The following is a 15,236-nucleotide window of genomic DNA, read 5'->3' on the forward strand; positions in this document are numbered from 1 at the left end:
GGAGGCCCACAGTCTCAGACTTTGAAACCCCCTGACCTAGAAAATGTTGAGCATTGATGGGAAAGCAGCATAACGCTCCATTTATGGATGCAGTGAAACATGAACCAAACCATGATTATGGTCCGAGGTTGGAATGGATCAGGTTTCTGTTATCTGAAACCTTATTGATTTTGAAGCCTGGGGGACAAGCACGGATTAAGAATGCAGAGGGCTCTTGGGCACTAACTCTTGGAGGGCCCCCCCTACTATTTATATGATGGTGATCCCCATGCTCAATTATGTTTTCATAATTTCTTTAGTTGATACCATTTGTTACACAGATTTGGAGCGAGATTTAACCATTTTGACAACTCGAGAACTCGAGAAATCCCTCAAATACAAAGACCTTTAGGAACACCACAGAAAGATTCATGCTGTGATTTGGTATCAAGAACTTTAGACATTTTGATATTTACTGTATGTAAGTATTGCATTTTTCGGCGTTTGGGTGGTGAGCACTTCTATTCTGGAAATTGCTCGGAAACCCCCTTATTGTCACTATACCTAGGTCTCTCTCGTTTGTGGTTGTAAAGTTTCATCACAATGTGATTATCCTCGAGGTCACAATAGGTAATTTTATACAGTGAGGTCAAGTTTCTGAAAATGGTCTCACTACAGTGAAATGGCTACTATGGGCACTGACATCATCATCACACATGAAGAGTTTGGCCTCATTGAATCCACAAGAGTCCCAGCTTTCCAGTCATGCCCAATTTATGCAAGTTTAGGGACCCCGGTATGCAGAAATATTCAAATAGAATAGGCGAAAATAACACATGTAGGCTATACTGCATGCAAAAAAAATACTGAATGTTTTGTTTTTGTTTTTGTTTTGGCCAAAAACTGCATGGGATTAGCATAAAGTGGACATGTCTGAGACTCATGGGTACCCATAGGACCCCATCTCATTCATCAGATATCTTGAGGTGAGAGGTCAAGGGACCCCTTTGAAAATTGCCATACCAGTTTTTCGCTCGCCGAAATTGAGCATACCTTTGGAGTGTTAATCCGTGCCTGCTGGGGAAGATTATGGTGGTGCTTTGTGTGATCAGTGGAAAACATCTCACACCAGTTACCGTCCCACACAAGCACGGCAGTAAAGAGGATGTCAACAAGAGACAATTAGTTACTTCTTATGCTGTGGATTTTCTGTCCTGTCTTTACTCAATCAAACACTACACACACACTCACTAAACAACACTATCACAGGCAGTTTGTTGCTTTACAATTACACCAGGGAGCTGTGACTCTGGCCTTGTTTCTCAGATGTTAAAGAAGCACAGCATGATATTATAGCTGGTTCTTTCTGGCTGGAGATTGTTTGCTGCAGAGTTGTTCTCCTCTCTGCCACCCACCTACCCACCCACAATAAAGGAAACCATCACAGCGACTTGGTTTCCTGGCCCGTGTGTTTTCTTGGTTTGTTTTGGACGTTGTGTGCACCTCACTCTTACAGACTGGAAGGAATTGATCAAAGTAAGTTCAAAATGAGGAACACGCAGTCACATGGACTGAAGTGTGATGAGTGAACAGTGGCTTATGGAGGTCATGCGTGTCGAGTCTGGAGCTGAATCCCCCCCCCCCCCCTCTTGGAGTATTTGCACATAAACAACAAAGTTCATGTGTTGCCTGTCTCTCCAAGCCAGACTAAGTGTGTTGGCGAGCTAACATTGGGTTTATCGCTGTTTTGTTGTTTTTGTTGTTTTTTCCCCGGATTCACCAGAGTCACCAGTGGGGTAGATCACCTGGTAACCACCATGGTGGTTGGCCTCTCAGTGGGGTAGAGTAGATCACCTCTGGTGTCTTGGGCTGCAGCAGGTTATGTTCAGGCTAGTGGATCCAAACATAAACTAGAGATGGGATCACACCACTTGCACGATGTGCAAGTGCACCACGTGCACCACGTCCCACGGGAGGGGGGGGGTTGGGGGGCTGGGGGGCTGGGGGGCGGATACAACTGAGAAACCGTGATGAAGGACCAAGCTGCTACACGTGCACATCCCCTTTTGTATGTTTTGGTTCTTCTTATTTGGCATGTCAAGATAATAACCTGAAGCATTTTTTATATATACAAGTAAGAGTGCCGTGGTGTTTTTGGATTACACTATTCTCCCTTTCTTTCCTGTTTAAAACCGGGAGACTTTGAAACCAGGAAAAGTAAATCTATATATACCCGTAATAGTGTTGCGTGCTGTTTGTGTTGGGCTGGTGGCTGCATCATCAGGTGTAGCATGTGGGGTGGTGAATCGCGCCTTCCTAAGGTACAGAACGTATTGACAAGTAAAACGGAGAGAAGGTTGAACATCAATGAAGCGGTCCTTAAGTACGCTGAAGTACTCTTCTATATTCTGATTGCTGCAATATACAGTGTCACAATAATGCATCAAAGAAAGGTATGAACACTGACGGGGCAGCGTCGCGATAAACCTTTTTTACTTGCTCATTTACTGTACAGTAAACAATCTGTCATTTACATCCAAACATCCTCTCCGGCCTTGGTGGCAGAAAGAAAGTGTTAGGCCTATTTCTCACTGTTATAATGTTTTTTTTGTATGTCTATAATAGTTGTTCTTGAGAGAAGAGCACAAACGCTAGTAATCCATTTCCCATATTACTGTGTTTACAACCATTCTTATTGCTTATTTTTATATTCTAGTTGTGTGCTATATTCTATTTCTTTTCCCCGCTGAATCATATTACTTTTTCCTGCTGCAGCGATGAAATTCCCCTGCACGAATCAATAGTCTAATCTTATATTAAATCTGCTGCTCTAGTCTGGATCTGTCTGATAGAGAAAATTTACATCACATTAGCCTTTATTTGGACAATCACTAGTTATTAATATATTCATATACATTTCCATTTTAGTTACATATAGTTATGACACAGACATACTTCATAGTTAGATGACCTGTGTACATACACAGATAGACATCATATTTGGATAACCTGTGTACATACACAGACAGACGTATTTAGATAACTTGTACCATACATTTGCAGCTCCTCTCTATCGCACACTGCCCTGTCACCTTGCCACGGTGCTCTCTACAGGGCCAGAATAACAGATAGGTTGAGTCTACAGAATGGCCTTCCAGTGTGCGTCAAGACATGTAATCTGATGTGCATCAAGACATGTAATCTGATGTGTGTCCTATAAGTATCTTTGAGTTTCTGTTCAATGTATGTAAGCCTGTGTATCCATCCGTGAATATACAAGAGTGCATCTCTTGGCCAAGATCTATGTTCAATACATCATATCAGACGACTTCTTCTGACTCCTGGCTCCATCATTTCATTTCAACTGGTTTCCTTCAAGTGGTTCACTGTTTACATTTTGGCTGTGGAATTTCATTCTCTATCACTGTCCATGTTACATGTGATCGCATCCTTTTTATGTGAACACACTTATAACTTGGATTGTAAAAATCTGGGTTGATAGAGTCAGTTGATGAACTTGATTCATGAGACTGGCACCAGTATTATGTTTTGAATAAGGATAACGTGTTCAAAAGACAACAAGAAAACGAGGGTTGCAGGTTCGCGTCCCCGTGTTACCTCTTGGCTTGGTCGGGCGGCCATACAGGCATGATTGGCTGTGTCTCCGGGTGGGAAGCCGGAATGATATGTGTCCTGGTCGCTGCACTAGCGCCTCCTCTGGTCGGTCCGGGCGCCTGTTCGGGGGGAAGGGAACTGGTGGGAATAGCGAGATCCTCCCATGTGCTATGTCCTGCCGGTGAAGCTCCCCGCTGTCAGGTGAAAAGAAGCGGCTGGCAACTGCACATGTATCGGAGGAAGCATGTGTGTGTCTGCGGCTCTCCCCAGATCGGCAGAGGGGGTGGGGCAGCGAACGGGGCAGCAGGGGGAATTGGCCAAGTACAATTGGGGAGAAAATGGCGGGGAAATCAGAAAGAAATTAAAAAAAGACGGCAAGTCAGAAATCTCACATAAACTAATGGCAAAGTGCCCATATTCAAATTTCAAAACCTCTACAAAATGCACGTTTTTCTTTCCTTTTCTCTGTTTTGGGTTGTCGGTCTGCAAAAAAGAAAAATGGATGTTAAAGTGGTATCTCTGGCACTCTTCGGTGGTCTCCTCTCTTCACCCCTAGTTTCCTGTGTTAAAACCTCAGCTCCCACATCAATTACAGACGGTACCGCTCTCTTCCAATTTCAATTGACACCTTCTCATGCATTTTTACCACAAAACTTCTGCAACAGGTCATACAGTTTGCCACGTTACAGTCACTGTGGTGGAGCTGTGAGCGACTGTTACCCAGCCAGGGTGTTACCCAGCCGGGGTGTTTGTGTTGCGGGGATGACTGTTACCCAGCCGGGGTGTTTGTGCTGTGGCGATGACTGTTTCACTCTTGTGATTCTCTGACATTAAAGAGGAGGCTATTTTCACACTCACAGCGCTTGTTTCTTTCTCACAAAGGGACCATAAGAAAATGCAGCGTCGCATTATCTCGTTAGCTTCGCTGTGTAGTGGTAATGGGGCTAATGCATCTTGTTACAGACGGTTGCTCTCGTTATTTTTCTTCAGCCCTTTGAAAAGCGTTGCAAAGTGAATCTTGTATCTGTGTGTATAATATTTCAGATGGCATGGCATGGATCTGTCATCTGGGCAGTAGTTGCTCACCAAAACGGCAATCAGTGCCTTTTGACATGACAACCACAATACGATTGTACATGTTAATTTGATTGCCACTTGGTTTTAGAGCCTAAGCAGAATGAGACCAATATTGTAGTTGTAATGTTGCTTTGTTGACCGCGTAAGTGCGTGTTTTCTTGAACATTCATCAGGATAAGACTGTGAGAGAGAGATGAGGAAAAATTTGAAAAGGAAAATAGAATAGTCTCGATACGCATTGAGCATCAATCACTCTGTGCGTGCGCGCATGTGCGTGTGTGGCCTGCTGGCTGCTGTGGGTAGTGCTATCACTAAGACCCCGCTCAGACTGGCAGGCCAAATCCGATTTGTAACCTTCTTTTGACCTATCCTTGTATCCAGATTTATTTCATGAGTCTGAACAGCAACAAATCTGATTTGTGTCACTTGTCCCAAACCACCTATGGAGGTAGTTTCAAATGCGATTCCAATCTGCTTTCGACTGATTCAGTGCGGACACGCTGATCACCCAAATCGCATTTCAGTGTCTTTTGCAGGGGCAGGGGCTTGAATAGCAGACAGCAGACAGGCAAACACTGGCAGAAACACAGCGCACCTAGAAAACTTCGCTCATAATGGAGCTACTTCATAGATAGAAACAAACATGTACTCATTGAAAATAGGAGCTACAACTACCTCTCAGCAGCACCGCGGCTCCTCGAGTGAGTGGACCAGTGGACAGGCAGCAGTGTCAAGCCAGTCTGAGTTAAATACACTACTTCTGGTCATAACTTTCAAAATAAAATCACTGTCTTTCCCAGGCTGCACTGCCAAATGTCGAGGAGTTCGGCACCGTGTTTTGTTTTTGTTTTTGTTTTTTTACATTTATGTAAGCATTTTATGGAATTTATTTAGTTGCCCCGTGTCTGGAGGCTCTGCATGTTCAGTGTTACACAGTACAGGACAGGGTATTCTTTCATTTTGAAGACCATAAACGGAAGTAGTTGTGTTCAGTGCGTATACTTGACACTGTTTGTCCCGGAGGGGAAAATAAAACTGGTGCCTGCCTCGCTGGTTACATTACACAGGGGGAGTCTCGCTGAGAGCAATTCTGTCTTTTTCAGGAGCGTGATTGTTTGGATGGCGAGAGATGATGGGCATTTCTCATGCTTCTGCGTTGGAAAGCACCTTCAGCAGCTACTTGTTTACTGACGCCTATGTCGTTACCACAGTAACCCATACAGTTAAGTGTCTGGACAATAGACATAAATAATATGGACGTATCTATCCCATTATATTTCGTTTTCCTTGCGGAGTTCAAACGGTGGGTGTCACCATCTTGATTTTTCATCAGCAGAGTGGGAGGGAATGGGTTGAGTCCTCCCGCACCTCATGTGAGATGGGAGTTTCCCAGAGCTGCAGCTCCACCTGCTATTGGTCCGTGATCGGCAAGCTGCGTGATCACTGGACAGGCAATCTGTCAATCACCTTCTTTTCTATCATCTATTTTACTCCAAACGCGCAAGTTATATAAAAAATGACCCCCCTACAGTTGTTATGAAAAGGTGAAATTAGCTATATAGACCAAAACCGTGTTTCGCCCCTAACTGGAAAGATGTGTAATCATGTTACAAAGTCGGGCATTTTAACATGTGGGGAATGCCCCCGACGCCTAGTGGCCATTCGAGGCATTACAGCTTTTCAATTCACTTCCGCATCCTCAGAGGGAAGGGGGTGGGTGGGCTTGCCCACTGGTCTGGACACACAGATCCGACTTGCACACTGGCATAAATCAGATTTGTGGCAGTGCGGACACTCTCCAAAATCAGATTTGGCAAACTAATCAAGAATCTGACTTGAGAAACAAATCAGATTTGCCTGCAGTCTGAATGGGGCCTAATTGGTGTTTGTGTGTGTGTGTGTGTGTGTGTGTGTGTGTGTGTGTGTGTGTGTGTGTGTCTGCTTGGACCTCTGCCGGTCAGGAAAATGAAACGGAGAAGATACATACATACATACATACATACATACATATTACATTGTATTACATACATACATCTGGACGTAGGGTTTTCCCTTTTATGTGTTTGATTTATGTGTTAGATGTTGGGGAAGGGAGAGTGGAGCACACAGGAGAAGGCAGACGAATAGAGCACTTGTATGTGTGACTCACACTTGCCCTGATGAGCTGCCCATGAAAATATCCCATCTCCCATGGCAATTTAACCTTCAGTATACCTTCTCTGAACCAGGAAGAATATTCACAGCTGTGGAGGCTAGTTGTCACCAGTTGGTTTATTTATAGTGCAGCTTAGGGCTGCGCGATTGATTGGACGAAAATATCACAATCGCAGCACTGATTGTGGCAATTTCCAAGTCGCAACAAGAGGCTGCAATTATTCTGCGAGGGAAAGCTGTTTCAGACAGTGTAGCGACAAGGATGTTCCTGGACTGATACTGTACATATTTAAAGTGCTAAAAACAAGTCATGGAGAGAAAGCTGACCCCATGTTTATTCCCATGTTTAAGTAATAATGCAATATTCAACCAAATAATCCCAATTATTTTTCGTCAATATCACACAGCCCTGGCTAGATGTGTTTTTCTGTGAGGCAAGCAGCAGTGCTAGGGAGAAATATTGGTGTCTGTTAAGCATTTTATGCATGATGTCTGTCCATTATTTAGATTAGTCCAGTCACCATCTGCTCAGGTGTCTTTATCCTCTGTCACCTTCTCAGTCCATCAGTCAGTGGATGTCTTTCTCCACTTACATTATTAACTGGCTTCAAGCTACAATACAGCACAGAGTTAGATAGTATCTGCACATTTCCTATCTAATCTCTTTCAAGACGCATAAATCATACAGAGTATATATATATATTTATAAAATGGCTCTCTCAAATCAAGCAATCTGATTGGTTCACAGCCATTGTATAATTCCAGTAACCGAGTTCAATAACCCATGGCCATGGGTTATTGAACTCGGTTATTGGTTGCCATGGCAACTCTCTTACTAAAAGGCAGCGCTGCACTCGAGCCAAACAGCTTTCTCCTGATCTGCTGTATGGAGGGTCACTAGTCGGACGCATGATGGCGCAACTCTCTTACTAAAAGTACCTCAAAAACAAAATGGCGGAGACAGCTTTTCAGATCCTTGTGAATCGATCTTCGCTTATAACTTTACTAATACTTCGCAGAAAATGATGTTTTGTACAAGAATAGACGCGGGCTAATGTCTTAACCCCTCTCTCGCGCGCCCTCACTCTTAACCCCGCATTTCTAAATAAGACGTAACGTTACTTGGTGTGGGCATATGGCTCTGGTGTCGGGCTTTGTAAAAAGTCCAGGCAAGCGCCAGGATTGGCCAATGTCGACTTCAGTCTCCAGAACGATCCAATCAAATCACCCGCACGTCTATCTTCTTGCTAGAGGTCCCGCCTTACAGTAGTGTTTCAACATATATGTACTATCAATGGTTTCAACTGACTCTCAGAATACCATGCCAGTCGGACTTATAGTGTTATTATTATTATATTATTATACTTGGAACCCTTTTATAAAAGCAATATAGCACTCGAGCAGCGTGTGTTGTGGAATATATCCCCCTGCTCAGTTGTTATCCCACTCGGCCTGCGGCCTCGTGGGATAACAACTGATCAGGGGGATATATTCACCACAACACACTGGCTCTCGTGATATATTGCTTAATTATAAAACGGCTCTCTCAAATCAAGCAATCTGATTGGTTCACAGCCATTGTATAAATCCAATAACCGAGTCCAATAACCCATGGCCATGGGTTATTGGTTGCCATGGCAACTCTCTTACTAAAAGCCTTTGGTTTAAAAAAAAAACAAATGGCAGAGACAGCTGTCAGATCCTTGTGAATCGATCTTCGCTTATAACTTTACTAATACTTCGCAGAAAATCATGTTTTGTACAAGAATAGACGCGGGCTAATGTCTTAACCCCTCTCTCGCGCGCCCTCACTCTTAACCCCGCATTTCTAAATAAGACGTAACGTTACTTGGTGTCGGCATACGGCTCTGTGTTATCCCACTCGGCCTGCGGCCTCGTGGGATAACAGCTTATCAGCGGGATATATTCTCCACAACACACTTGCTCTCATGCTATATTGCTTATATATATATATATATATATATATATATATATATATATATATATATATATATATATATATATATATATATATACACACAGTATATACAATATATACAGTATATACACACACACACACACACATATACACACACATATATCTATCTATCTATCTATAGATAGATGGATAGATATATAGATATATATATATATATATATATATATATATATATATAGATATATATATATATATATATATATATATATACACAAACCACCGATCTAACATGCTGCACATTTCCTGATTTTAACAGAAGCCCTTGAAGGAGTAAACAAATGGACCTCATTGGTTTCCCCCATTTCAGAAGCATACTGTAACAAAATGTCCTCAAAAGGATTAATACACTAAATTAGTACGGCATCTCACATGGCCAGCGATGGTTGTTACACACCGTAATGGCTGTGACTGAAACTCCTCTTATCATTCTTCCTCAATTAAAAAAAAATAATAGTGGGAAGAAGGATCCATGACTTAATTTTGCCCTACAGTATATTCCTCAACAAGTTGACTGGGCTGCATTTCTGTTTATTCTTTATGAACAAGGACAATTTTCTTTTCCATGAAGTGTTTTCCCAAGTTCCAAGTCTACCTCTTTAACCATTGGTTCTTCCCGCAGGATTGCTGGTGGGGACCCTGGATGTGGTGCTGGACTCCAGTGCTCGAGTGGCCCCATATAGGATCCTGTACCAGACGCCTGACTCCTTAGTTTACTGGATCATTGCTCATGGTACGTGAAATTAAACTCAAGTTCTGCCTTAAAACTCTGCCTCTCTTCCGCTCAGAAGCTACAGATGTTACCTGTTTCAAACCCTATTGCTGCAAAAGTACTGTGAAAGTTCTGCCGCGGTGGTTGCGGTAATGTTGGATTTTTTATTTATCTTTTCATACTGTGCTCTGTCATGGCTCGTGCACACATATCAGATTTTTTTCAGCGTGTAGCCTGGTGTCGCTGCTGCCCATTCATTTTGTATTGGATAGGTTGCCAGGTATCCCAGCATGCTTTGCAAGGCGATGTGCGGCAGACGGCAGCGACGAGAGGAGGGGCCAATTTGAAATCGACCAATTGAAGATGGAAAGACAGCAGGACATCCAAGCTGCAGCACCAAGCGACAGCAGGCGTCTACACGCGGAAAAATAATGTGTGCACGAGCTGTCAGTCTGACAGCCCGGTCTTCTGTAGGCAGAAACTGTTCGAGGAAACGGAGTTCGATAAAACACTAGCTTTGCTTTTATTAAAGGAAGGCGTTGCTGATTTTCAACCCGCTTTGTATCATTACAATGTGGGTAATGTATGCAGATGGGCAGCCTTTACCTTGTCTTCATGTTTTCCTGAGCCGAGAGCTCTGCGGTTTATTCCAGGCACTTCTGGGTAAGAATGACGCAAAACATGTCATTCTTACCCAGAAGTGAACAGATGTTCTCCGCAAAGACACTGAACGCCCGACTGCTCCTGACGAGCAGTTGGCGCCTTGCATGGCTGCAGACACACGCTGTCGGTGTGTGAGGGTGAGCATGAATGGGTGAATGTAGACATACTGTCAAATGCTTTGAGCGCTTGTCAGACTTGCAAAAAGCTTTTATATAAATCCATTCCATTTATACTCAATGGATATGAAATGACACCAGCTATGTTTTGGTAAAAGCCAATAAGTCAGTTCTTTGTATGTTTTTAAATGGACATATCTTGTAGGATATATTGAATGCTTTAACTCAGTAGTTCCCGACTAAATGCGATTACCGAATGACAAAGTCACCGTTTGAAATGGAGGCGCACAAAAGACTAGCCTGGCCTTGAAATGGCAACGGCTCCTTCTCTCCCTCCCTCCCTCCCTCCCTCCCTCCTCTCCTCCCTCATCCCTCACAGTTCTTCCATCATCAGCCCAGAGATAGTGGGAGAGATGGAGTCGTCTGGCAGGCATGGCAAATGCAGTAGATGTGCACTATAGGGCTGTTTGCAGGCCAAATTGTTGGAGGAGGATGGCTCACAGAAGAAGCCATTACTGCAATGGCTTTCTCTGTGGCAGCCATTAACAAATTGGTCAGTTTAGTGTTACCAATTGAGCATGCAGTGCCAAAAATGTGGTTCCTTTTTTCTCTTTTCTCTTTTTCTTGTGATGCTTTTGCCATCACGTTAACTTGAACCTATTCACGTTGCTGCCCTGCCCTGATACCCGCAATTCAACAAAATGAGAAATAAGCGCGTATTCGCTATATGCCACATATAATAATAATAATATATATATAATAATAATAATATAATATATAATAGTTCTAGAAAACATCTACAGTAGATCAGGGGTTTTCAAAGTCTGAGACTGTGTGCCTCCCCCCACACAAAGCTTGGAAAAAGGCACTGATGGCATTCATTCGTTTATGACTCTGGGAAGGTGGGGAAAAAAACGTAAAATTCCCCAAAACTACTACTATCTCTGAACTATCTTTAACCAAATCACGCACATTTAGGCTATTCTATGTGATCTCCTTTATGTAATAACTAATGTAATATTTTTTCTCTTCCAATCACTGAGCCTCCCCTGAAACTGCTTGGAGCCCCCCTCGGGAGGCCCGCCTCCCACTTTGAAAACTGATCTAGATGATTGTAATGTGGCCTATTGATAGCATTCTGTTACATCACCACAAGGCCATTTTAGTAGGAAAACAACAGGTGATTGTGATCAATTAACAGGTGATTACAATCAAGTGACACTTACAGCCAATGAGCTGTGTTTATTGTAGCGCCATATTGGTCGGAAAAAGGCTTGTGACATCATCAGAATATTATGAATACCTAAAACATTTCAACATGACCTTGTGAACCCAGTTTCTCCCCTGATTGCCCTCTCTTGACTGCCTCCTCTCCCCCTCCTGCAGGAACGTCCCGCAAAGAGATCACGGAGCATTGGGAGTGGCTGGAACATAACCTGCTACAGACTCTCTCCATCTTTGAGAATGAGAACGACATTACCACCTTTGTCAAGGGGAAGGTCCAGGTAACTGCTCATTCTCTATCGTCAAAAACACCGTTTTATATGTAGATTTGAAAGTTTCCTTTGCCAAATTCTAGCTTAAGAAGTTAATTTGATATAGATGAAAATGGACTAGTATAGTCATACATTTTGCCCCCCCCCCCTTTTCTTTTTCTTTTTAAACTTTTTTGAAAATTAAATTGGTTTCTCTGATTTCTTTAAGAAATCTGTGATACTATGAAACTTTGGATGTCAGTCAAATGTACATTCACCCCCTCACTCTGTCTCTGTCCTCCATAGGGCATCATCGCCGAATACAACAAGAACCATGACATCAAAGAGGACGACGACACCGACAAGTTCAAGGAGGCCATCGCTAAGTTCCGCAAGCTGTTCGGTATGCCGGAGGAGGAGAAGCTGGTCAACTATTACTCCTGTAGCTACTGGAAGGGCAAGGTGCCCCGGCAGGGCTGGCTCTACCTCAGCATCAACCACCTCTGCTTCTACTCCTACCTGCTGGGCAAAGAGGGTAGGACACACTCTCATACACTGCTAGGGATGGGACGATGCGCTTCTTTTACGATACGATTCGATACGCGAACGCGATACATGGTTCACGATTCAATAATGCGATGTAATAAATAAAAGTTCAATGACAAGAAAGTGTGACTGCAGAATTATGTTTATTTCTGAGCCACAAATCATCTTACATCTTATTCTTATATACATAAATGAACAAACCTATGTATGGTTCATTTTCCTCGCACACCATCGGCCTGACGGCATTCATATTTGGCACGGGTACCGGCAGGGGTCAAGAGCAGATGGTGACATGGCCGAATTTTTGAATTAGGTCATTAGGGCAGACTAAATGGGCAAAAATGGCTAATTAGTGGCCAAAATGAGTGAACACGGGTTCAGCACCATGGAGAGCTCCATTCGTTAGCTACTGATGGAGCACACCTGAGAGGAGTTGGAATCAGCCAGGGAAGTGCATTATGAAAGAGCAGAGGGTGCATGCCAACTCTGTGAGTGAGGCTTGACTAAATGACCAGTGATTGTGTACTGAGTACACAATTACTGGTGTACTACTTGTGTACTGAGTACACAATCACTCGTTCTGATACCCGTTGGAGTGGTATCAGAACGGGTTCTAGTGATGCAATGGCTTGCTAGAATGTCAACAATAGTAGAAAAATGTCATTACAAAGTGCATATTATATAATGGTAGAGATTGTAAAATTATGATGAGCAAACCATCTAATTTGTGATTACTACAGCAGAACAAAATGTATCTAATACTGCAATTTCATTGTTCTGCCCCACAATACATGTTAATTAAATTAATCAAGGATACCACATAAAGTTTCCAAATAATGTGGTCCTCGATATATTGTCACTTTACATCGCATGCCACCTCACACACGTACACATCTAGTATGCGTGTGTGATCTATAATTCGTTCTATTGATAGGCTATATCTTTCTTAATCTCTCTGTCTCCAGCCAAACTGGTGGTGCGCTGGGCAGATATCACCCAACTGGAGAAGAGCGCCACACTGCTGCTGCCTGACGCGATCAAGGTGAGCACGCGGGCCAATGAGCACGTCTTCTCCGTCTTCCTCAACATCAACGAGACCTTCAAGCTGGCAGAGCAGCTGGCCAACATCGCCATGCGGCAGCTCTTGGACAACAAGGGCTTTGAACAGGACCGCTCGCTGCCCAAGCTCAAGAGGAAGTCGCCCAAGAAGGTGTCCGCGCTCAAGAGGTAAAGTTTGAAGGTGTCGGCCCCTCAAGAGGTAAAGTTTGAAGGTGTCCGCCCTCAAGAGGTCAAGTTTGATGCTTTACAAAGTGGCAACGCTCATCGGTAACAAATGCTGTTTATGCGTCTTTTTATGATCTGCGGTAGATTGAACATTAATGTGGAATAGCAGACTGAGTAGTTGGTCATCTGGCACCTTAAGGACATTCGGTTCAAAGTCTAAAACAGTTTGGCTTTTACAATTTAATTGCAGGTCAGTTGTAGCTAATGACATTTTCAAATCCAAATGTGCTGCTGTTTGAACTCTGCAGAGCCAACCCAATACAAAATTGCCTTGAGATCTCAGTTTTGTTTGTTCAACAAATTGTATGTAAATGTTTGAGCTTCACTGCGATATTATATCATTCCCTGCAGGGTGGTTAAATTATAATATTTACTCATACGCCTGCATACCACTTTATTATACAGTGTGTGTATTATGTTCTATTGCATTCAAATGTTTTCCGGATAACAGCATGCTTGCTTTATAAGAGTTATATCTATAGTAATGTACAGTACAGACTATTTGAGTCTCATACCCAGCTGTTGCAGTATAGTTACATGTTTTTCCTGCTGCTTATTAGCCTACGGCAGTGGTTCTCAAAGTGGGGTCCGGGGACCCCCAGGGGTCCTTGAGGGGGTTCCACGGGGTCCCCAGCAAAAAGGGGAATCATTTATTTTCACTATAATTCCATCCATAAGTAACACAATGACAGAATGTATGAGTATTTTGGTGATGGGTTTCATACACTTTCTGTAATAATGAAACATCTAAAAGCAAAACATCTTATGAGATGGGTGACCCTGGGATAAAATCTAATCAGGTGGGGGTCGGGGGGTCTAATTTGTGTCAGTTTAGGGGTCCTTGAGGCGAAAAAGTTTGAGGGCTACTGGCCTACGGTCTGCATCTGAAATGACTGTGCTGTACGTGTTTCAGGGATCTAGATGCACGAGCTAAGAGTGAGCGCTACCGGGCGCTGTTCCGTCTGCCCAAAGATGAGAAGCTGGACGGGCACACAGGCTGCACCCTCTGGACCCCCTTCAACAAGCTGCACATCCTGGGGCAGATGTTTGTTTCCACCAACTACATCTGCTTCACCAGCAAGGAAGAGACTCTGTGTAGCCTCATCATTCCCCTACGTGAGGTGGGGCTGGTCTGTCTGTCTGTCTGTCTGTCTGTCTGTCTGTCTGTCTGTCTTTATGTCTGTCTGTCTGTCAGCATCTTGCAGGAAAGTGGATTTTGCAACAAAATTGCAAGTTCGAAGTGGCTCAGTATTAATTAGAAAATAGTTGTTGGCCTGTCTCTGTCTTTAAAAATTTAAGAAAGAATGACACTTAAAAATAAAATGGATTTGTGAGAGTGAGCTTTTACCTTACCTGAAGAAACTAGCAAGCAGCCTAACTGCGTACTGTAAATATTTGCTCTAACAACACACACAAACTACGCAGCTATCACACTGAAACACTTTTGTCCATCTTAAATTCAGTCATTTGGAATGGGAATAGTTCTGTATTCCTTTTATATTCAGCCGCTTAGCAGAAAGATACTGCTGGGAGGTGTCTTGAAATTATAGACTATCTATAGTCTTCAATACAAATGAGAATTTCCTTAATTTAGTCACTTTAGACATACTCATAGTGTA

The 15,236-nt window shown here is 43.1% G+C and overlaps 1 protein-coding gene across 1 annotated transcript in view; it reads left to right on the top strand.

The window, feature by feature from the left end:
- The window catches only part of tbc1d9 (TBC1 domain family, member 9 (with GRAM domain)), a 35,907-nt gene that overhangs the window by 5,152 nt on the left and 15,519 nt on the right, over positions 1–15,236 (top strand). The window contains exons 2-6 of the mRNA XM_083655524.1: positions 9,444–9,554; positions 11,699–11,817; positions 12,094–12,322; positions 13,299–13,560; positions 14,531–14,738. Coding sequence (XP_083511650.1) covers positions 9,444–9,554; positions 11,699–11,817; positions 12,094–12,322; positions 13,299–13,560; positions 14,531–14,738 — 929 coding nt within the window. The remainder of the gene's footprint in view (positions 1–9,443; positions 9,555–11,698; positions 11,818–12,093; positions 12,323–13,298; positions 13,561–14,530; positions 14,739–15,236) is intronic.

This window comes from Poromitra crassiceps (assembly GCF_964638095.1).
Source record: "Poromitra crassiceps genome assembly, chromosome: 19".
Classification (NCBI taxonomy): domain Eukaryota; kingdom Metazoa; phylum Chordata; class Actinopteri; order Beryciformes; family Melamphaidae; genus Poromitra; species Poromitra crassiceps.